Source organism: Anomalospiza imberbis, chromosome 1 (assembly GCF_031753505.1).
Source record: "Anomalospiza imberbis isolate Cuckoo-Finch-1a 21T00152 chromosome 1, ASM3175350v1, whole genome shotgun sequence".
Classification (NCBI taxonomy): domain Eukaryota; kingdom Metazoa; phylum Chordata; class Aves; order Passeriformes; family Viduidae; genus Anomalospiza; species Anomalospiza imberbis.
Window position 1 is genome coordinate 132,908,090 of NC_089681.1, and position 24,588 is coordinate 132,932,677.

A 24,588-nucleotide genomic window follows, 5' to 3' on the forward strand; every position below is an offset into this window, starting at 1 on the left:
GTACACTTTTTTGCTATTTATTTTTTAATGTTACTGAAGCTCCTGGAAGTCTAGTGTTAGAATAAGGCAAGATAAATGTGCATAATAGTTTGATTAATAGATTCTGCAGGACTTTATTTGTAAAGTACGCTAGTTTGTGAGTAGACTCTAGCTGAGAACATTCAGTCAATATTATTTTCAATCATGTACTAAAGCAAAACTGGAATGATTTATTCTGCCTAGAATCAGTGCTCAACTTTCAATGAGGCTTTTACTTTTTTGCTCATAATGTCCCATATTATATGCAGGAATAAATCCTATATCCTAAACAGCATTCAGTATCTTTCTGTCTTTAATTTCTACTCACTTTTATGTAAATTCTGGTTTATGTGTTCATTTCTTCTTCCTTAGAGATGACTGTGAACTAAATGCCTTGTAGGAAATTATCAATGATATTAATAGAAATGCCACATCTTGATCTAAGATAGACTTTACATATATCTGTTATCAATGAATGTATCAAAATTAATCTGTATTTTCCAAAGAAAGCAAGGGTAAGTTAGGAATTGATGCAGATAGATTAGTTCTCTAAACTCCAATCTTTCCAAATAATTACTCTGAGCTTTCAGCCAGTTCAGGCAAACCACAATTATATGCAGATCATAAGGGATGGAAGGATTATTTGCCTTTCCATCCACATTCACTTTCAAACCCTGTGTTTATAAAATGTCATGAGAAAAACACTGCATTTACTGACCTTCCTTATGATTAGCTAAGCTGGAGTTTAGGGGCCAGAGAATGACTTTCTTCCACTGTATGGTTACCACAAAATAAGTACATCTGCTGTAACTTTAAAAGTGTGGATCCAGTAATGCGTTCCTAACCACCACAGTTATGGCACACAGGACATTTCTCCAATTCTTGTCTCTGGATTCCCAGTGAAGTCACCACCCACAAAGTATTGTCTGTGCAAGTCAGACTTTGGCAGCAGGCTCAAGAGCAAAGGCTCAGACCCAAACCATAAGAGATATGTCAGCAAACAGTTTAACTTCCTTTTTGCTGTGTGGGTGACCAGAGCAACAGGAAGGCTGCTTTTATTGAATCCTCATGGAAAGTAAGTTCTCAAAGTCTCTTTCTTGAGGGAGAAATAAAAGAAGAGTTGGAACGGAACTGCTTAGGGACAAACTCAGGAAAAAATAATTAACCTCAAAAATAAATAAAATCACATAAAGGTTTATTCACAAGACTGCCAAGTGCATGAACACCAAGTGTGGATCTCAAGTTAACCCTTAAACCTTCAAAACAAGACTGATATTCTGAGGTACTAGCAAAATTCCAGTGGTGAAATAAAAAAAAATATTCAATTCTCAGTTTATAAAACTGAGAGGCTCCTTCAGTTTGCACTGACGTTCATGCAGGTTCTACAATATGTATATGCCCACAACAAATCCTGTTTCTACTCTTGCCAGTATGTTGGCCCCACAGGCTTTTAATTTTTCCATTGATTCTTAAACACTAAAAGAAGTTTGTAGTATTAAGTAACAGGATAACAATAAAAGAGCCAATTATTCAGCTGATGTAAATATTCTTCTCTCCATCTGTAAATGTAAAGTGAAAAAGCCTGTCAGCCTTACACCAATATTGACTTCATAAAGTAGGCAGCTTTTTGCTCATGTCTTGCCAAAAGCAAATACTTTGAAATAGAACTTTTTTCAATTGGTTTGTGTTAGGCTTGAAGAGTTTTTAATAATATCCTGAATATAATTTTTCCTTTTACTATTGAATTTGTTTCTGAACAGTCCTTGACAGAGTCAGACGTTTATTGATCTGTATAAACTACAACACTTGACCTTGACTTTTTTTGAGCTCTGATTTGAAATCTGTGACAACCCCCAGTCCTTCAAGTACACGTTTTGTGTTTGATTGGCAGTTGCCATTTTTGAATGTTCAAAGAATCATTGCTATATTTTTTATGAAAAGATTTCACACATTTAAAATTCTTGGATTGTTCTTGTAACCCTTAACATAGCTGTATCCATAACCATAGATTTGGTTTTATTCTTTGTTACAATCTTCTTTTGCTGTAGTTTTAATGTTTTGATATTTAGGTTATGTAAAACCAGTGATATGGGTGTTCTTTTTAATGTGTATTTAGAACAACTCATTATTTTGGCTTTTGGCTGGTAAGTTGGCCTTTCTTAATCACCTTTTTTTTTTTTTCATAAGATCTTCTGTGGAAATATCCTACAACATAGTCATGTGGTATTTATCTTCTATCCTAAATATAAAATATTAAGGAAAATATTCCTGTTGGAAATCCAATTTAAATCAAGTGAAGAGGTTCAGAAAATATTATAATCTTTAAACTCGTATGGATGAATAGCATTTTTACTCCTCCATCTTCAGAAATCCCAACTGCTCCAATGTTTGGGATTATATACCCATCTAACTGTTGGTCTTCGAAGTAATCTTGGAACATAAAATAGGATTATAAACTTTTATTTTGCTCCTGGATATTTGAGAAAAAGAACATGAATTGAATTCCTTATAATGGAAGTCTGCCATAACGAACTGCTTAAAGCAGAAAATCTATATATCCATAAATTGTCAGAAATGTATATGTATGTAAATCAAACTTTGAGTATTGCTGTACAGCATCCCAAAAGGTACTTTGAATACTGCCACTTAAAAGCCTTACTTATTATAAGCAGGTGAAAACCAAATAATTATATTTTATGTATTTAATTATTTTCTTTTAATGCACTTAAGACTACAGTTCAGTTTTTGGCCTTCTATTCTGCCAAGGCATTTTAGAGTTTATTAAAAAGCCAGGGGAGAGGGGTGGCAGGGGCATGTATATTCTTGAGACCTGAGCCAACATTTGTTCTCTGAACCATTTCAAAAAGCTTTTACCCTCAAATGGAAATTATTCACTGTCCTTCAAGTCAATTAATTTAACTTTTCATGAGGTCAGCCTGAGCAAAGAGCTGAGTTTTCTGTACTCATTTGGCTTAGTTAAGCTCAGGAGAAGGACATACAGGATCAGGCAGTGTAGCAGAGAAATCTCTCTGGTGGTGATATGTAGATGTGTTTCTAAACTGGTGGAACTCTGAGTGGTTTTAAAAGTTTCTAAGACCATGTGCCAAAGTAATAGAGAAAAGACTCTCAATCAGGCACAAGTTTGATCCTGATTATGTGAATGATTATGATGTCTTGCTAATACAGTCTCTAAATACTGCCAAAGCAGTATGTAACACAAGCAAGTCTAAAGGGTTATACTGTAAGCAGGTTCATGTAGAAACAGACAGGTTTGTCTCTGGCTGTGAAGCAAGCACAGCTAAAAGGCAACAAAGCACCTATGTAGTTTCTTTAGAATTTTATCTCTGTATTTGACTGGATCTTAGTGCTTTTACTCACCTGTTCAAAAGTGAGTCCCTGCCACCACGAGGATCCACCTGGAGGATGCCTACGACCTCCTGAGCCCAGCTGGCCCAGTCTCCAGCAGCGTTTTGCACACTTGCAGGCTGATGTGCACCAAAGTCAGCCACAATCAGCACAGCCTTCCCACACTGGAATCATTAATTGTGCAAGCATCAGACAGTTCCTCCTGCAATACCCACCTGGTGTTCTTATCCTAGGGCAAATCACATCATCCATCAGAGATGTGAGGGGGGAAGGGGGCAAAGACCTGAACATCTCTCATTGCTGCCACAGACCTTTGAAATAAACAAGGGATGTGTTGAGTTAATAATGGAAATAGGGCAATAGTATGAATGGGTGTGAGCACATTAAAAACTAGGCATTATAAAATCCAGTGTTGGCAAAATACAGTTTTATTGCAATTGCTAAAAATCACAACATCAAATCTAATATTTAAAGATATTAAAGACTTCAATAAAGATATAATTTAGAAAATAATGAAAATGCAGGTTTTTATCTCGTGCTGTATATTTTAAAAAAATATTTTAAAAAGTAAGTCTCAAACATTGGCTCACAAACAAAATCCATAATGCAGGATGTTTTCCTCTGCTTTCCACCTTTTTAGACAAGCAGAGGCAAACTCAGACTCCTGCTGCTTCATAGCAGCTGCATGTCTCCTTTTGTACCTGTGCATGAGAAAACACCTGCAGACACAGCTGCTACCTTAGCCAATCATTTTTAGTGGATATTTTACCTGTGAAAAAAATCCTTCTAGTAAAAAAAATAAACCATAGCAAAAGAACTTAAAAAGATCAATGTGTACTCTCACTCAAAAGATAGTAAACTATCATAGGCAAATAAGTTCTGTCTCCTTTTTTACATTAGAAGGTTGATTACCTCAGGTCATATTTGAGAACATATATGTAACATTATAATATATTGTTAATTTATTTACTCTAAAAGAAAAAAATGAACTGATGTGCATCAATATAATACATTTCTTATTCTCATTCTTTGAAGGTATTTGTGAAAGTAAGTTATCTTGTCATGGTTTTCAGCTATTTGATGTTGAAGAATAAAGGTAGGGCATTGTATCAGCTTTGTAACAGACTGTTTCAAGAGCAGTAAAAAAAAATCATCTGCTAGGAACTCTGCAGAAAAAAATACACACTTTTTTTCCAAATGAAAAATTGCAATGTCCTTAGATGACAAGAAGTGGGTTAATGAAATCATTTTTTCAGCTATGCAAAAGCTGACTTCAGATAATATAAACACCTCAGTCCTGTGGCTTTACAAAATGTAAATCTGCCCCTTATTGATACAGAATGTTTGTTATGGCTCCCTGCCAGCTTGTCCCAACTGCTAACATAAAATCATCAGTAGAAAAACAGAACATGGCAAGGATTCTTTGATCTTACAGGTTTTTGGATACAGCCTCTGTCTGTTAGGGCTGTTGACCTGCAATGCAGGCTAACTAGACTTTTGTTCTGCCTGGCAGTACATGCTAAAGGAGCATAAAGGCTGCTCTGAATTGTTTTATGTACAGTGATTCGTTGCACAGTAGTGCTAACATCAGGGGAATAGCTCTCATTTTTTCATCTGTACTGCATATTCCATGGCTGTAACCAAGAGACTTTGTTGAATGGATGCTGGAATGCTGTTAGAATTTTTTCTATCATTGGCTATAGCTCACCATATGTTATTACAAATATGTGACGCCTGAATCACAGGAAAGATTTTGCTTCATCAAAGTTCCAGGTTGAAATTACCAATTAACAGTTAAAATTTACTTTTCTATTAAATTAATTCAAATAAGCCACATTTAGACCTAACTCTTCTCCTCAAGAAATGTTTCAAGAATGCACTTGGAGTTCAAATTTCTCTTCATAGCAACAGAGTAGTATTAAGTGCTGAAGTTTGAAGGTTTAAATATGAAGAAGTGATGATTTAGCTATTTGTAATAACAGTTCGGGTTTCTTTTCTGTTGACTTTTTTCTTATTTTTTTATTAGGTATTGTGAATTACCTGTGCAGTATTCCATGATTATAATCATGTTGCAATGCTAAACACTGAATACCAGAATTAAAGCTTTAAATTTGGGAGGGAGGTGTATGGCAAGTTTGTGATCTTCCAATTAAATATGTGCTTGAACAGGCATACCTGAGGGTTTGAATTGAAATTGCATGGGAATCCTCAGTTCCAGCTTCTCCTAAATTCTCAAGTCTTGACTCTGTAACCATAACAACGCTAAGAGAATGTGGAGCTGGAAGAAAGGTTGTGATGAAATTATTTTTATTGCATCTAAAGTGTCTTAGGTTCTCATAAATTGTTTAAAGGTCATTCCTCTGAAGATTTCATAAATTTAACTTGATAACAAGAAACTAGGAAGAGAATTCCCCAAGCATCTGTGAAATTCATCTCTAATACCTGCAAATTATGCAGAGACAACATCCCTGCATTATTTTCTATGAGCCACACTGGCATGTGTAGAACTCATTCCAGAAGTTGAGTCTTTTCTGGGTTGTGTGCAATTCAGAGAGTAAACCACTGTCTCTCTGGTACATGGATGGTAAGCAAATAAGAAGTTTTGTGTCTTTTTTGTTTGGTTTGTTTTTTATTTTTTATATAAGCATACATTTTAAATAGAAGCAAAACATTTTTAAGAATTTATTCGTGTTGATGTAATCTTATCCTGTACTAGTGCACCTCCCTTGTACAACAGTGAGAAGAAGAATTGCATGTTATTGTACAGTGTTGTTCCCTGTGCAAGCAGATACATTTATGATTGTCTCAGAATGACAAAATGATTTATAATCTCCAATATATACAACAATCCACCTGCCAGGAGCAATGCCTGGCATTGGCAGGCTCTGGTTAAAGCTGACCATTTCAGCTGATAAAATGACTGAACCAGTGCTGAAAAGGGGCAGCAGAAAAAGAAATAAAATAATTTTTAAACTTTTTTTATATTATTTGTGCCAAGTGTGTAGTTTAATATTGTCAAAACACTTCCATGGCATAAGCTTTTAAAATAACTATTCAATTTCACCTGGACATTGTAGATTCATTCATATGAAAATTATTCAGAGGGTAAACTGCTGTGAAAAGCAGATACAAAAACCGACTGCCGACTGAAATAAATATCTGCTATTTCTTCCCTAGCTATAGTGCAGATAATAATGTAGTGAGTAGATAGGTAATACCGTTAGTTAGTATTATTGATTAAAAGCAATAAGAAAAACATTAAAAAACAAAATAAACAGAAAAAAACACCCCCAAAACCCTCAAAAGAAACAAACAACAAAAAATTAACAACCAAAACCAATAATAATAACAACAACCTAACAAACAAAACAAAACAAACATAAAACCAAAAAGTTAAAAAAAACCCAAAACACCCCAAAAATCCCAACCCATTGTCTAGCAAAAACAAGGCAATAAAATGATGGTCTCTGTGATAAAATACAGCTACTGTAAATATATTCAGATCTTTTATCAGTTTTTCCAGTTATAGAGAACCCTGTCTGTTCTATCACAGCATAGTAAATTAAGGAAAAAGCTTTTTTTCTGTGAAATGAACAGGTATCTTCTATAATTTATTGCATTATTTCCTAATCTTGCTTAAATGTGAAATCAGTGCTGGTTTTGAAAGAAAAAAAATTTTGCTACCAGCTGTCAATACAGCTGCATAGCCAGACTTTCTGTCAGGTCATTCCTTAATCTCTATGCAGCCCTCTAAAAGTTGCAGCTAAGGTCTGTGTTTGAGACACTGACATGTAAAACATGTTTCCTAGAGGTTTTGTTTCCCTACCTCTTTCTCTTCTTGCCCTCTTTATATTCATCCCTTACTTGGAGTGTTCTTCAAGAGCAAATCAAAGATCAGCTCCAAATGCACATTCCACAAAGAGCAAAAGGGAAGGAGGGAAAGAATAGAAGAGAAACATAAGAAGGTCAAAGAAAGGAAGGCATGTAAGATTGGACAAGAAGAAAAAAAGGAGGAAGAACGAACTGGGAAACAAGATGGATAGGCAGGCTGGCATGAAGGACTGCTTCTTTTCTGTCGGCTGATTTAAGCTAAGGTGTCTCTCTTGTGTGAACTTTTTCACTTTTTGGTGCTGCTGTAATGATACAGATATCTTGAGTAGCTGCTCTTCATATGGCAAATGGTAATGGACAATGCTTTAATCTCCAAGGTTCCTTAGAACAAGAGAAGGTGCAGATTAGTCACTTTTCTCACTGGTGAAGTGCTCTACATACTAAGCACATCACTTGCAGTACTTGCACCAAACTTCCCTCAGTAGACAGGGTGCCAGCCCAGTGCTCACAGTATGCCATATTTTGATTCTAGTTCACAAAATGACTAAGCCTGGTTTAGCTTAAAATTATAAGATTATTTTATTGACTAAGCCATGTATTCTGAGGGTCACTTTTTGCAAAGCACAGTTCTAGAAGCAGTGGACTGAAACTTAGGACTCGGCTGTAGTTTGGACTCCTACCTCCAGTCATCAGTGGTCAGTGTACCTACTACGTTGTTTCAAGCTTTTTCTTTCTCTGTTGTGTGGATGTCTCACATCAGCATCAGTTAGAATTAAACAACATGCTTGCTGGTGGCTTGACCTTTAAGTAAAGTAGGTTGAAGTACTTTTTTTTTTCATAGAGAAAATTTAATTTTAAAACTAACTTTTTTTTTTCTTTAAGAAATCTTAAGACTTTAAATTTGCTTATTATCTAGCTAAGTGAATAGTCATTTACCTGCTGAATTTAGCACAAAATTATTTTTTCAGTGCCAGCAGTAGCTTCACAATTTGTCCCACAGGAGCTTTTAACTCAGTGATATAGTAATGAAAAATCTGTTATCAGAAAACTATTCTTTAAGAAGGTGGGGAAAGCTAGCATAAAAAGGAGTGTAACTGTTTAAATGGTGGATTTCGGGTCTGGCCATCTGCTGTGAACATGTACTTCTGCTTCTTTGGTGTAGCTGAATAAATCTGTGCCATAAAACACAGTGGATGTCTCATACCAACCTTCAATGAATTCTGCTGGGGCCTATTTCATCAAACACTAAAGTCACAAAAGCAAATGACACAGCAAATAATTTCCATATAAATCTGCATTTCCTTATGATAGGATGAAACACCCTGAAAAAAACTGTCATGCATTATCAGGCACTGGTCTGAAACAGAAAGAATTTATGGAAACAATAAAGTAATTTGGTTTTCAGATCAGTGTAATTCTCATCAGGATAACTTCAAAATTTTACTTTGTTCTGAGGTGTTTAGGTTAGGAGCCAGAAAGAAATCAGGCAGATCAGGCAAGTTTCAGATACTGACATAGAATTTCTTTAAAATTTAAATTCAAACTCTTCATGAAATATAAGCCTTTTCATGTATCAACTAATTTCTGTGAAGAAATATTTGCTCTGAAATTTTCCAACCTCTCTGTTCAAAATGACAGGCATTAGAGAAAGAATTTTTCCTTCCCCATGTAATAAAGGGCTTGCCTGTGCCTAACAGGAAGTCGTCCACAAGCTGTCCATGATACAAATCTCACTATCATGCTCTTATTCTAAAACCAGAAGTTGCTTATTTTCTGTTTCAACATTTCACAGCAAACATTAAGGTTTTGTTCCTCTTGCCTAGCTGTGAAAAAGCTAAATGTACCTATTTAGTCAGAATTATTCCTTGTGACACTGTTACAGACAATGGTAAAGGACCCAACGAGGATTGGTCTCTTTATTTCACATAGTCTGTTTGTCCAAACTGTCTCTAGGTACCTGCCTATTCAGATGCTTAATGTTAGAAGAATTAAGTCCCCCTCTAAACCTTTAAACTGGTTACCATAGTTTCATTGTATATCTCTATGAAAAGCAATTAGATACACTGACCTCGTTCTTCTTTATACTAGTTCTGCTATTCAACTCAGACTGTAATTAGAACCTCTCATTGTGGTTATAAGAGCAATGAGTAATCAGTGTGTCGTGCTAGGAACCTGGGAGTAGCTCCCAGCACACACTGGAGAACAGATACATATAAAAGATAATGATGCCAATATATGAATTTTCTTCCAAATTGCCATCAGTTATCACATTGGGCTCTGCAATCTCTAAAGAGTTTCATTCTCTGATTAAAGGAGCTCTCTCTACTACATATCACTAAGTTCTTGACTTTTAAGACTTGCTGTTGGGCAAGGATTCCCTCAGGTAAGCTAACAACTGTGTGACAAATAGGTCCCTTATCATTAGTTTAAGATGTATTTCCTTTCAATTTGATTGAATATTCTAGAAGATAGACAGCAACACATGATTTTTCTTCCATTTACCATATATCATTTTGTTTACCTTCAGCATATCTGCTCCCACTCATCTTCTGTGTAAATTAAATCTGATCTTTTCAGAATCTGCCATATGACTTAATCACCGTAATCTCAAAAGTCTTCTATCTTACTCATTATGCATACTGTTTGCTTTTATGATACAAAGTGAGCCATTACTTTCCTTGAATAATCTATGAGGATGCATAGATCTTTTCTCAGAGTACTTATATTTTTTAGAATCTGTTTATACCTTGTATTGCTCTCCTTCATGTTGATTCATTTGCTACTAATGAATCTTAACAGTTTTCACAATAGAAGCCATATCTACATCCTCAAATTCCACGCCTTTGTTTCCATCAAGAGTCTAGTGAAGCTTTGCTTGCACAATATTTGTTGCAAAGACTAGTAAGCAGAGAAACTTCTACACTGATACAGCAAAGAGATGTAAGTTCTGTTTTCCAGAAGAAGCTAGTTATGGTTTTGGTGGGTTTTTTCCCATTGTATCATCCAACACCACTTCTGGAGCAGTCTGCACTGCTATACAGCAGCTGTCCAGCATGTAGGCATACATGGCACAGTTCCCAGACAATGTCAGCACTCATGTGTAATGTTCCCTATGTAATGTATTGTAAACAGCAAATGCATCAGAAACATGGCAATGGCAAATCTGAGCTCACACAGAAGGTACTGGCTCACTGCATTGGAGCAGATTCATAAGAACATTCTCTAAAGGATATTGTAATGTGTACAGTCATGTTCAGAAGAATATTTAGCTACACTCATGCACATATTACTGCCTTAATCTATATACTATTAATACCATGTACACTGAATAGTTGGCTGAATAACTTTTGGTCATTCTGAACATGCACAAGGCATAACAGATTAGATTTTCTGTGTAACAAATTTTTCAGATAAAAATAGGAAAAGGAGGTGTGCTTTGATATTCTGAAATGAAGCAGTGTATTAGTCAGACATGTTCTTGTAAATTAAAAATGCCCTGACTGAACATCAAAATCAACAGACACCTTGTCTGGTTTTTATTTTTCATTCCGAGTGAGATAAGCCACAACTGCAGGCACAGGATGCAGCAACACAGGCAATACTAAATTCTTTCCTCTGCATTGCCAATATATATATGGGGAATAATGAGTTGGAAATCCTGGAAGCAAATCTGAAGGGTTAACATTCTCCCTTCCAGGGTGACTTTTCTATGAGAACTTGCTAATAGCAGAAGAAGTTTTGTCAGGCAGGATTGAGTAGAATGTGCACTGGGATGGAAGTATTCAAGTGCTATTTCATCTATCTTTCTCTGTTGCTCCTCCTGTTTCAACTAGGAGGAGTTTCCTGTCTAAAAGGATTGAAATGGCTGTATCTGTATTTCAGATAACCTTAAGACTTGTATAAAATGTGGTGCTGCTAATTAGACAAGATGTCATTAGTCCAAGGAAATTAATTGTACATAAATAATGTGGAATTTCAGCTTCATGGCTCAAGAGATAAATTTAGTCCTTTCAGAATTGTCCGTCTTAAAAATAAAATAGCAGAAGAGGATTATTAAGGAAGCTCTTCAAAATTCCCATTACCCTGTTAGTGAAGATTTAACACAGAGCCCAGAAGACATGATCTGTAATCCTTAAGGTCCTTATACCACAACAGCATTGGCATATCCCTGGCTGCTCTCATCAGAGAGAAAAGTAATTGTGACTTTGAAGAAGCAACTTATCAGCCTCCCAGAAGTACAGTCCATGCTCAGCAGTGGATGGGTCGTTAAGAGTGTTCTCCATTATCTGGACTTCAAGGGAGTCATCCCTTGGGTGCATGCAAAGGCTGCTCTGACCTGGTGCTGCTAGATTTATCAAAGTTCACTTCAGAATTGATTGTCTCGAGGATTGCACACTACCAAGGTGAAGTTTGACTGGATTTCCTATAAAGATGCCTGGTATTATTACTGTTATTCACTGATACAATTTTGCAGTAACAGTCAAATGAAGAAGTCTGAGGGTTTAAACTATTTTTTTTTTTTTTTGTGATTGCAAAAGCATAGGATTGTTTATTCTGTGCCCTCAGTACAAACACCTAGAGAAACCTCATCCATCTGCTCAAAATCACTGTAATCTAATACCATGATTGTCCTTGCCACCTTTTTTCCCCCAATACTTTTATTTTATTCCTCAATAAAAAGCGGGACTCTTCCAGTTTTTTATCAACTGCTCAGTACTTCATGCATTGGATAGAGTGTGAAGCCTACAGGAAATGTCACTAGATGAGAAGAACATCATTTCTACACCAACACAACACAGCTGCAAAGGACTGCACAGGCAGAAGGCAGTGGAGAGTCAGACTCAGAGAAAGGGGTACATCTATCTAATTTCTTAAGGATGACAAGTTCTGCGTTTTGTTGTGTAAGTTTTGCATAGCTTTTAACCAACTAGTTTGATTGGTTGGTTATTGCCTGCAATAGTTTCTGGAATTTATTAAATATAAAATAATATATAGTGTTATAGCATTTTCAAATCTGTAAAATATTTTCATTCTACATTTCTTAGCAAAACCTCCAACTATCCTACAGAAGACCATGCCTAAAATATTTGTTTGTTTTGAAAGTACCCCTGAGCTTTCTAGTACAGTGAAATAGCTGGAGCAGTTTGAAAAAAAATATTTATATTTTATTTACCTTCATGGCCTAGAACTGTTATCTTCTCTTCTTTAATCAAAGTTATTGGCAGATACTGGTGCCAGAAATCTCATTCTGTCCTTTCCTCTCAAGTTACAGAGTGATTTCTCCACCACAGCTATCACTGTAGTCAGCTAGAGTTTCTAGAGATGATAGATATAAAAGGAACAAAATCTTGCAAGACATTTATGAAACAAGATTGTTTTGAATATTTAAGACAAGTTTCCCTCTATTCTGGGAACAGAAAAGCTTGGCTTCATTAAAAGCCAGAGGCAATGTTTGTATCAGCTGAGAGCCAAGGGTATTAATGAGCAATTTTCCTAAGTTTTTCTTGGAGCCTCATTGAAAGTTGCAGGCTTCTAAACTAGCTGTAACTCTTACTTTCTCTTGTCTTTTTTTTTAACATGAGGAGATGGAATTTTGTTAGTAATGGAAAAAAAAATCTTATAAAGGGTTGAATGAATCTCCAAATTATAACCCAGATTTTTCTGTTGGTCTTATATTTTACCACAGTGGCAGAGACAATGGCTAAGATTCCCTATCACAGTTAAAAAATAACAAACAAATTAATGTGTGAAGATACATGTGGGAGCATTTAATCAACTTATATAGTCACTCTTCAATTTTTTTTGTTGTTTAAAACTCCTTTTCCATCCTGGTCTTTAAGGATTACATACATTTTTTTTACTATCTTCATCTTTTTTGCCTTCACTCCTCCCTCTCCCTATAAAATAGTCCTCATGCTTCATGCTTTACAACATTTTCCCATCTATTTGATTTTGAATTTGTCCTTATAAATTACCAAGTTCCAGAGATATTATCTTTGCTCTACCTTTATCCATTTTTACCCTTTTTTTTTTCCCAGCCAATGTCAGTGACACTTATGTTAACAGCCTAGATGGACACAGTGGAAAATCATTTCACTGGCCAAAATTACACCTAGATAGTCTGACATCAGATTGCTAATGGTATGTGTCATGCAGCATTCTGAGATTTGAAGAGGAATGAATGGCTAAGCCAAGGGAGTTAGTAGTTGATCATAAAACCTGTGTGTATAGGAAGATAAACTAAAAGATGCTTAACTTTTTTACCCACAATTCAAAACTTGCACAAATATGTGGAAATACTCCATCAATAAAGGGAAACACAGCATATGAAGATATATTTAGATATTTCTGTGTGGTAGAATTTTCCTACAGTCCTACCAGTACACACACCTGCTTTATGAGAACTACTTCTTTGCAGCTCTGAGGTGAATTATGTCCTGGTGCCTCCAAACCAGCAAATGGCACCTCTCCTTGCCACTCTGAGTAGTGCTTGTGCACAGCTGCAAATGTTTTCTTATTCTTTCTTTTACAGCCAAGTAAGTTCTGCAGTGACAAGAAAGAGGCCAATTTTGGTTAAAAGCATTGCTAGTTCAACAGATTATCTGGCAAACAGGGAGAAAGGAAATTATACTATTGAGAGCAATCAGAAAATTCTTTCAATGGGTGATTACCAGCAGATTGGAATGTTTCTACGTGGATCCACAGAGCTTGGTGTCAACCCAGGTGCAATTTGACACTTTCATAAGATCATCAGTCTGCATAAAAGAGCAGCTTATGAATAACATGATTTTTTGTAGTATGCTGAAGAAGGAGAATTGAAGAGACCAGGTATTTTCAGTCACTAAATACAATAGGTCTCCAACTCAGCCAGAGCTGTCAGCTGAAATTATACCATTTTTTCTTGAGAGTTAGCATGTCAGAATATGCCACCGGCTCTAATTTCTAAAGCTAGGATTCATTAGTATGTCAATTAGTAACCTTGAATAAGGAAACCCTTTAACCACAGAAAACCCATCTGTGGTATAAATGGGTTAAATAAAATCTCTCTCTGCCCACTGTATTCAAGTAGGGCTGGTACTTCCCTTCTGGCATAGTCTCTGCCCAGAATTTTTAATCATACACTGAATTGCAATAAATTGTGCATCAGTCTCTTTTGGTCTTTGGTGAAGTCACATTCCTGTCGTGTCTGAAACTGGGATATCAATCTGACATGCCCTGATCCTTTAAGGATTCCAATTTTCATTGCAGACACAGATTCTTGCTGCTCCTGTCACCCCACCCTTCCTCTTCCTACATCCAGCACTCTTAAGTCATTTTCTGGGAAAATGAAGTACTCCTGTCCCTCTGAAATGCCTGGTTAACTCAGTGTGCAGCTGCTAGGGCAATGCATGTGGGCAATACCTTGTGCTAAACTATGGCAAATAACATGAAGTCCTCTCTCACATGTTCAAACTAAATAACATTACTATAAAGATTTAATTGTGTACATGTAAAGTTTCATACTATATATTTAAGGAGAAGAAATTACAATTTCAAAATTACGTCTTAAAAAATGTTGACTATGGAAAAAAATCGCGAGTTAGAAAGCAGTTAGAAAGCGAGTTAGAGTCAGAAAGCATCTCAATATGCATTCCAGCCCACATTAATAGTTTATGAAACTGTAAAGAAAGAAATCATAGGTGAAATGAATTTTCCATGCATTTGACATTAGTAGGACTGAAACTGGACTGCTACCATCACTTCTTTCTGATACTCCCTTCTAAAAAAGTTTGAAATTTATGAAGCTCAAAAATCACCAGCTATGCCTATAATTGGAAAGCTGGTAGAAGTCATTCCATCAATACACTCAGGATAGGGTTCAAACACCGTGTGGGGTGCCTGAAATTAAGATGACAGTATGTGTCCATCCCCCTAACAGCCCTTTATGCTGCAACCATTTTGAGATTCCCCAAATTGCATGTGTCTCAGCAAAGGCAGCTTACCCTCACCTAGGTGTCCAGGGTCCCTTCATTCTGATGGAGACAGAAAGCCACAATGAAAGCAAGTAGACAAAAGCTTAATTGAGGCAAATTAAAGTGACAAATGATATAGACCTTTTTGTTGAATGTGATTAATCATTAAGCAATAAGTATAAGACAAAATATCAAAGGTAGTGTCAGATATTTTATATTTTGGTCACTTCAAATCAAGACTGAATTTTACCAAACAGAAATCTTGGAATCATTTTACATGGCTGCAGTCAAGTGTAGCTTTGGTTTTGACAAGATATTTGTTGGAGAGGTATCATTAAAAAAAAAAAAAAAAAAAAAAAAAGAAAGAAAAAAGAAAAACAAGAGAGGCAAATTAGGGGATGAGAAAAAATGTCTTTCTCATGTTCTAATTGTGTGTCTTTGTCTATATTAGGGTCCCAGTCATTCAACTCAGAAATGTATTTTACCCTCACATGGGGGATACATGGAAATTAATCAAATTTCCTTTGCTGTGAGAGAACAATATGATGGCATTATAGAAAAGGAAGCCAGTTAGAATCTTTGAACTTAGTTTTTCTTTTTTTTTCTCTTCTTACTTTGCTTTGTGTATTTCTCACTTAGATTCTATTATATTAACTTTGATGCTGCTCTTTGTGATTCCTGGATAAGCTTTAGTCACTGGCAAAAGTGCTCAAAACTTTGGTATTTCCTCTGCTCTCATCACTGTTTATGATCCTTTGTCCTCCCTTCAAAAATTCTTGTTTTATTCACAGATGTGGAAAAGGATGGAAAGGAAACCGTTGCCACATAAGTGCTAAGCCTCTTCAGCCTCCGAATCTCCTACAAAATGGTAGGTCTGTAAAAAGAAAGTAATATCTTTCAATTCATTCTTTGAGTCTTTCATCCTACTTATTTCTGTCTTTGATTGCTTTGATTTTGCAGATATTTGGATTGGATTGGGTATTGGTTTCTTACTGATTAAAATTACAGCTGCTGCCTTGTATTTTCTTTTGAAGAAGAAAGTGCCAGAAACGTAAGTAAAACTATTATTTTGCATATAGCAGACACAAATGTGGCACAGAGCAATGGCCAACTGCCCAGGCTCATTGGTTTCAGCTTTTGAATCTCCCCACAGTCTGTCTTCATATGAAACACTAAGTAGAAAACGTAACTTTGCAACAAAAACTGACCTTAGCGGACCCCAGTCTGGAAACAATGAGCAATGGCTTGCTTGCCTAGAATGTCTTGATTGTGGCATTTTATGAGTATTCTTAAATTACAAAATTTAGAGGGTTTTAGGATTTGCCTTCAACTGACAATTCAGTATTTCACAGATATATTTACAAGCCCTTCCTGTCATCTCTGTGATAATCTCTGCTTTTTCTGTCCTCCCCAACTGTTTATTTTACTCTAACCTCCGTATTGCTTCTCTGCTTATCTCTCAACTTATTCTGCTAGATCCTTCTCTGCCAGCAAGTACCTAGCACTGTCCCTTCCTCCCTTTCAGCAATTCTTGTTGCACATTTCCTTGTCCATTTTTGTGTTGTTAGATTTCCCTCACCCTTCATTTTCTTCTCCAGAATTCATTTCAAAGCTGTCTTTTTTCCTTTAAACTTGTTCTCTGCTATAGACTTTCCTCTCTTTGGGGACGTTGTTATCTCCCAAAGTATCTACTAAACTGTGCAGACTCCTGTCCTGACATTATTGCTGCTGACGTCTCCTATCTCTGCATGCTCCCCTGGCAGGTAGAGCTGTCTATGGACACAGAACAAAATGTTGAAGCAGAAACCTTTATTGGTTGTGCTTCTGTTAATTGAGTGCATAGCTTCACCTGATTTCCTTGCATCTCCTTCCTCTTCTTTAAAGCAGGAATAACATTTCCTTATCTGATTTCATGGGGCTTTAAGATTTAATTCATTTACATTAATACAACCTGCTAAGGCACACATATAGAAAAGCACTTCAGAAGTGCAAGATTACTTGTATTGGAAGAGCTTCTGCATTTTTTTTCCTGATTTCTATAGTTATCCTTGAAAAAATAGTTTAATTTCTCAAAAATGTTTGAATTTTTTTTAATTTAAAAATACTGTTGTTTCTTACACTACTTCTGTGCTCTCACTCAACACTCCCTCTATGTTTTTTCTTTCATAAATATCTACTAAAAGGTTACTGCACAGCCTTTCACATCTATTTTACCTATAAATCTATAGTTAAGGAATATTTTTTGTTTTCTTGTAATTATTATGCTAAAAATAAAGTAGTCTTTTTTGTAGCCTGTTGCAATGTGATGCTATGGTCGTATTAGGTATAAAACAGGGGTGAATGAGGATCTTCTTAGTATGGCTCTAAGAGTATACCTCAGCCCTGATATGCAGAGAATCAGAGCTGTGAAAGAGAAGATTAGACAAGCTTACAAAACAAAGCTTATTCTGGTCTTGATTGATTTCATTAAAGCTTCCAGAAAGATAAGTTATGATGGAAATTTTTGGGACTACCAAATTTTGTCTATTAGAAACTGAGATTGTTAAATCATTTTGCCCACACTACAAACAAAATTTTTTATTTGCCTTGTTTTTAATCACAGTCGACTTAACGTGTAAGTTAAAATGTTTTTATAGGCATCTTGTTAAGAAAGAATCTGGCTAATAAATGACAGTTTGTTTGAAATAGTGAAAACAATGAAATCTGAAACTTTGAATTTGAAAAGATAAGTTCACCCAGGCTCTTCTCTTCGACTACCTAGTGCCTACCATGATTTGGTATACCAAAATCACAACTGCAAACATAGTAATAAATTAAGGCAAGTTATTCCTAAACTGCTTAATCAGTAATCAGAAGTGACTAGTCAAAATGAAGCCAATGTTAACGTACTGAAGTTTGGATCTTTAGGATAAGGCTTTATAATAAGAAGTGACTTGTGTTTGCATCAGTCTGTAAAATGTACAATGTGACAGCACCACACAGAGGTGTGAGATTTTACTCCTGTTTTTTTTAAGGGATTTGATGAATGAGAGCATTTTACTGACAAATAAATGATACTTTCCTGGAGTTCATTTTCACTTGTGTCTGCTTTTAGCCTCTTGAGCCATGTTGTTTTTCACTAGAGTCACTCTAGGGAAGCTTTCACATGCTTAAGGTCATATTTACTACCCTTTGATAAATTCTTTTGCCAGATATTTTTATGTAATTTCTGTTAGTGTCCCCTTGCTTTGCCGTATAGACCCACCCATGCAGGCACTGGCAGATGGTTCTCCAGAGGCACATTAGAAGTTGTAGGTGATAGCTCCCATGATATTTTGAAATGTTGTGTAGGTCCATCTAAGTCTCAAGGCAAATTGTATAGGAATGTGTACAAGAGCTGGAGAAGCTTAAGAGTCCAATATAACTAATTTTTTTCATCAGAAAACCAGGTAGGAGGCAGTAGGGGTAGGCTGGGTACCCCTCAGGTGATTGCCAGCTGGAAATTTGTCACTAACAGCAGTGAGAATTTGTCACATTTGTTCCTCCTCTCTTCTTCTTCTTCTCCTTCATCTCCTTCTCCTTCTTCTCCTTCTTCTCCCTCTTCTGCCTCTTCTCCTTCTCCTTCTCCTTCTCCTTCTCCTTCTCCTTCTTCTTCTTATTCTCTTCTTCTCCTTCTTCTCCTTCTTCTTCTTCTTCTTCTTCTTCTGAAACATTAATAGTGCCTTAACCCTTCCTTTCAACCCAGAATGGATGCCCTGCTTCACCTTTTCTATCTCCTTCTCCTTTTCAACCCAGAATGGATGCCCCACTTCCCCTTTTCTATCTCCTTCTCCTCCTTTTCTGAATTTAATTTCTGATCTGCAGGCTCTAAACACTCCTGTTATTGAGTGGGAGTTACTGGAAGTCATCATGTAAGATTAATTCCTAATGGAGAAAAGCAGCTTTACATGGCTTGGCAGCAGCATACTTCATTACCATGACAGCATTCAGATATGTCAGATACTTCCCAGTCCCCACCTGTGGATATGTGAAACTTTTGTATAGAAACCCCAAATCAGAGAAGCTTGTGAGTTTCTATCATTCCTGTTTGCACTATAGAGATGATGCTCCCTAATCCAGAAGGGAAGGCTGCCAGTTGTTCCACTCTATCAGTGACATCTGTCCTCGTTGACCAAATAGAAGCAAAGCTTCATTTTAGCTTCCATTTTTTTTGCAGCTGCCTTCTAATGCTTCATTGTAATTTGAAATGTGAGAGTATGAAAAGTGAGTGACTTTCTGTCCAGCCGTGCTATGCCTTTTTATTATTGCCTCCAAATCTGTCAATGTCCATGGATTATTTCAGTTTGTTTCTTTCTTGTTCCTGAGCTGTGCCATCCATTGCAAGGCCAATGTAACCACAGATATTATCAGTCCTGTCAATCTTAATGAACTCAGAACATTAAATTTTCCAAAGTATATAACAATGTATCTTGCCACACAAGCAAAAGAGTGAAAAACTGAGGTGTTACGAGAAAGCATTTAAAAATTATAGAAAATCATGGGAAGAAAAGGCTCACAGAGGCCATTTTTCATCCTGCCACATCACAGAATCAATTGTATCACTCCTGAGTTCACATTTAAAAACCTCTAGCAACATGAATTTGATGGCATCCTCAGTCTACATTGGTAGAAAGAAGTTTGCTGTTAGAAGAACAGCAAACTTGGGTAGAAAGAAGTTTGCTGTTAGAAAGGTATTTTCCAACTGCTGATAGGTCTGTTTATCATTTAAGTTCATTCCTATTCACCATGGACAATAACAGATCATTCCCTTCCTCCTTGCAGAAAGCTTTTTCTGTTCTTGAAGGCAGTTGTCATGCCTCCTTACAGGCTGCTTTCTTCAGGGTAAACAAGCTCAGTGCTTTTGTCTTTTTCCATAGTTAAGGTTTACTTACAATTATGATGATTCCCAGTTTCTGTTGCCAGGCTTTTTGCAATTAGACCATACCCTTCTGGAGGTCTGGTGTGAAGGAACGGGTGGTGTATTCCAAGGGAAGCTCTCCAAACAGATCTGAGGGTCTGCCAGAGGTCATTGCTGGCTGTCCCTCTGTTCCTATAACCCAAAAAGATAAACAGAATTACAGTATAATGACATTTAGTGAATCATTTTCAGCTTGTGAACTGGAACAGAGACAGATACGGTTCATGTATAATGGGAGAAAAATGTTCCATTTTATGGGAAAAAGTAAACCAAAATTTGGAAGCATTAGCCATAAATGTTGTTTGGGAATTGCTGTACTAGTCTAATGCTGCTATCCAAATCCATTCATTCTTCTGTAGAGTATTGTTGCTCTGAAGGATGAGTGCTATAGTCAGAAGTTTTAAGTTTTTCTGAAATGTTCATCTGATGATCACCGACTGCACAGAAACATGAGGAAACACACTGAAGAACAGCCAGTGTCTGTAATCTGTAGCCTTCAAGATCACAAAGATGAAAGTTGCAAAGGAGTGATTTAATAAAAGAAAAATTACTTCCCCAAAGAGTCTCAAAAGGTACAAAGTACCTTTTAGGTACTTAGGAAACTCATACAGCATATTAACAGTTGAATCAAACATCTAAGTGACCTGTACATTATTTTAGATGCAGCTTTTGGAAAGTCTTCTCTCCTTGCATCATGCCTCCTATTTCTTTTATGGGATGTGCAAAATATAGCCTACTTCAGCAAACCTAAATTTAGTTGAAAAGATTTTAAACATGCTTTGGAAATTAAGATCTGGAGTTTTAGTTTCTGTTAAGAACTGCAGCTTTAGCACACCTATGAAAAGTCTTTTAAGGGATTATTTTAATTAGTAGCTTAATTGTAATTAAATCTTTGATCGACTAGGACTTGTCATTGTTGTTATGGATCAGACGATAAGCATTCCTCCAGTACTGTATTTCCTGAGAATCTGTGTTCTGTATGAAAGATTTTTTTTTCTTTTAAAGGTATATTGAAAAGCACAAAATTATGAGCTTTTGCATCCAAAAAAAGAGAAATCTAGATACTTTATTTTCCATTAACAAGAATGATGTTACTCAGCAGCCTGTTTATACACTGATGGGTATTTTGTGGAGCATAAAACTTCTTCCTGTCTTTGTGAAATTGTAGAGGAGAAACCTCTGACAAGGCAGTAGTTTTTGCTACTAAAGAATGCAGATGAGCTTAGCAAGGCTATGCCTAATGTTACCTCAACCTAAGATGATTAATTCTCTCCATTCCTATTGTGGTATTTCTGGTTATATTAGAAAACCCAGTTCTCTCTAAACTACCTTACACACATATTTGAGTATATTTTACTTTTTTTTTTAATATTTTAAAACTTTTTTTACTGCAGTTACTACCTCTTGCAATTGACAGATTACAGCACTTATGTCAACATGTGATTAAATTTTCTCTTACAAATTCTTTAAGGCCTTTTAAGTAATTTGAAAATATTTTAGAAATTTTAAGGCTATCTATTGGTATCCCTTAGAAAGAATTGCTTGCTGCATTCACAAACAGGGGTAACCATATATTAGTTTGTATAAACATATTCATATGTATGCATCTATGTGTTTATATATGGTGTATGTATGTGTAGCATAAGTTACATAAGGTAGTATATTCAAGGTGACTTTTGAATTTTGACAAAAATGTTCATAAGAAGAGGAGAGAATTGAGAATGTTCATTTTCCATCTAAGTTTCTGATGCATAAGTTCAAGCAGTGCCCACATTTTGGGCCATAAAATTCCCATTATCCCTAAGATTTAGTGACCAATACATATGCTTTTCATGATTCAGATCTAGAGGGGGAGGTCACCTGAAATCTGCTGGACTCAATTTTATTGCTTAAGACATAGACAGGACTAATTTCAGCACTAAGCACAGCAACGAAAAACATGTTGAAGAACTTGGCCAGCACTCTGTTTGGGACCCACAGTTTGGCCCAGTATCCTTCTGGTTAGTTCTCCTCCTTGCAGAGGAAACTGGAGATCTGTGTTCAGCACCCTCCTGCCCTCAGGACAGACTTAAGTACTCAGCATGTTCTTGCCCAAATAAGCTGTGTATATGTCTTGCACAAGCTGGTCAAGTTTAATGGAGTGATGAAAAAGAATCAGACCAATCCCTATCCTTACCATTTGCTACTGGCACAGTAAGGGTGGTTCACGCTGAGAACTGTGTGACCCTTTGGAAGTGTCTTAACTGACTCTAAGGAGAACTGATTTGCTTAATTCTGTATCATGCTTTTAGGCCATACACTTGGTTTGTGATGTCTAAATGAGGCACTAAAATTAAGGCATGCAAGTCTGGCCCTTTGGGCACTAGTTTAGAAGCAGAGCCAAGCTCCTTAAAATCTTCTCATCTGAGTTTGCTTCTGGCCTTAGATTATGTGAGCCATTCTTTCATTTTAGAGTAAAAAATAAATTTTGTACACATTTTCTGGACTTCATTCAAGAGGACTGGGATGCAAATATATACTTAGTAAGCATATAAATAATCTGTCATTGCTTCACTAAGCAAACTAAATTAAAAGAATATCATGATTTATTACACTTAATATTCGATGAAATGAAAAAATTAACAGGTTCAAATATTCAGCTCTCCCCATTGTTGTGTCAGGTAATCAAAATAAATTATGAGACTGGCATTAGAAGAAATTCCTTTCTTGTTGTGAAAAATTTTATGAAGACATGTCTGGTTTAGTCTAAAATCCAAACTTAGTTTCTTGCACTGATTTAATTCATAAGGTATAATATTTCCGTGCCTTACTTGTATCTTCCTCCCAAGCAGCCATTCTGGTTTTAGCTATTTGCAACAGAAATCATTCAGTGTGTCTCCTCTGTGGTTCCCACTGAGGAGCAGCTTCCCTTCCCAACATCTCTATGGGCTGTGCTCCTGTGACTGCTCTTGTCCCCTCCATCCTTCCTACCCCAGTAACACAGAGCCTGTCTATCAGATTCTAGGGTGACATGGCTTCAACAACCTGTAGGACTAGCTTTGGAACAGACACACTTTATAATACAAGAAAATGTATTTCTCCATCATCAAGATTGATGGGAATCTTTAGAGAAAAATTTTGTCTTAGAATGCTGTACATGCAGATTTCTCTCCACACAAACTGTGGATAAAACCCAAAAAAACCAAAATGCATCACTTCAGAAGCAATGATTAGCTTTTGCTTCATTCTTCGGTAATTTTAACTAATACCTGTGTTGCTTTTTATGTAGTATTGACACAACTTTGATGATTCTGGGCCTCTCACTACAACAAAGACATTGAAGTACTGGAGAGAGTCCAGAGCAACAAAGCTGGTGAAGGGTCTAGGGATTAAAGTCCTATGAAGAGCAACTGAGGAAGCAGGAAGTGAAAAGAGAAAAGGAGGGTCGACCTTACTTCTCTCTACAACTACCTGAGATAGGAGGTTGTGGCCAGGTGGGGGTGAGTCCCTTCTCCAAGGAACAAGTGACAGGACAAGAGGACATGGACTCAAGCTGTGCTAGGGGACTTCAGGCTGGACATCAGGAAGAATTCCTTCACCAAAAGGGTTGTTGAGCATTGGAATGGAGTGCCAATGGAAGTGGAGTCACCAAACCTGGAGGTGGAAGGGGCTGGACATGGCACTTAGTCCAGCTGACAAGGTGGTGATCAGTCAAACGCTGGACTCAGCGATCTTAGGTTCTCTTCCAACATAAATGAGTCCATGATTCTGTGATTTCAAGCAACGTGGAATATTAACAATTAGTCATCTACATGGGAAAAAAAAATTAGATCTAGGCAGCATGTTCCATGCCCATTCTACTTTTGCAGAATAGATATGATTAACTGCATAGGTCATAAGTGCTTCCAGAAAGAAATGGGACATGGGAAGACCTCTATCAAGAAAGCATATCTTTAAATCTCCAGATGAGGTAATGGACATGAGATCCATAAATAGCAAAATTTGTCCTAATAACCTATTATAAATTGTTTAAGGCATTATGTTAATTAATGAAAAATTTGCATTTCAATACCTCAAGTGATTATTCCTGGCTTTCTAGCAAAAGGTATGGGTAGCTTGTATAGCTTTAAAACTGATGCTGATAATTTTGACCCAAAATGTAAGCTCTTTCCCAATTAATTGGAAAAGTGGAGTACTTATAATAATTAAATAACTATGGTGTTCTTGAACTTGGAGCCCAAGACTATGTTAATCACTGAATTGTCAGTGTGATAGCAAAACATAGGAAGAATATGATCTCATTGCATGCAAAGAAATTATAGGAATGCAGCTTTTAAGGTAATCTCATGTTTTATTTAATGGTTAGCATTATACCTGCATTTTATAAATACTAAATAGTTCTATGCACATCCAGAAGCATATATATTTTTAGAAGCAACAGATGAAAAATTACTACTTTAACCTAGACATTATTTTTCCAGAATATTGGTTTAATTTCATTAATTT

At 36.3% G+C, this 24,588-nt stretch overlaps 1 protein-coding gene across 1 annotated transcript in view; it reads left to right on the plus strand.

Annotated features, from left to right (window-relative positions):
* Window positions 1-24,588, plus strand: part of MALRD1 (MAM and LDL receptor class A domain containing 1) — a 236,655-nt gene that overhangs the window by 208,967 nt on the left and 3,100 nt on the right. The window contains exons 36-37 of the mRNA XM_068212566.1: window positions 15,959-16,035; window positions 16,128-16,218. Of these exons, the coding sequence (XP_068068667.1) occupies window positions 15,959-16,035; window positions 16,128-16,218 (168 nt within the window). The remainder of the gene's footprint in view (window positions 1-15,958; window positions 16,036-16,127; window positions 16,219-24,588) is intronic.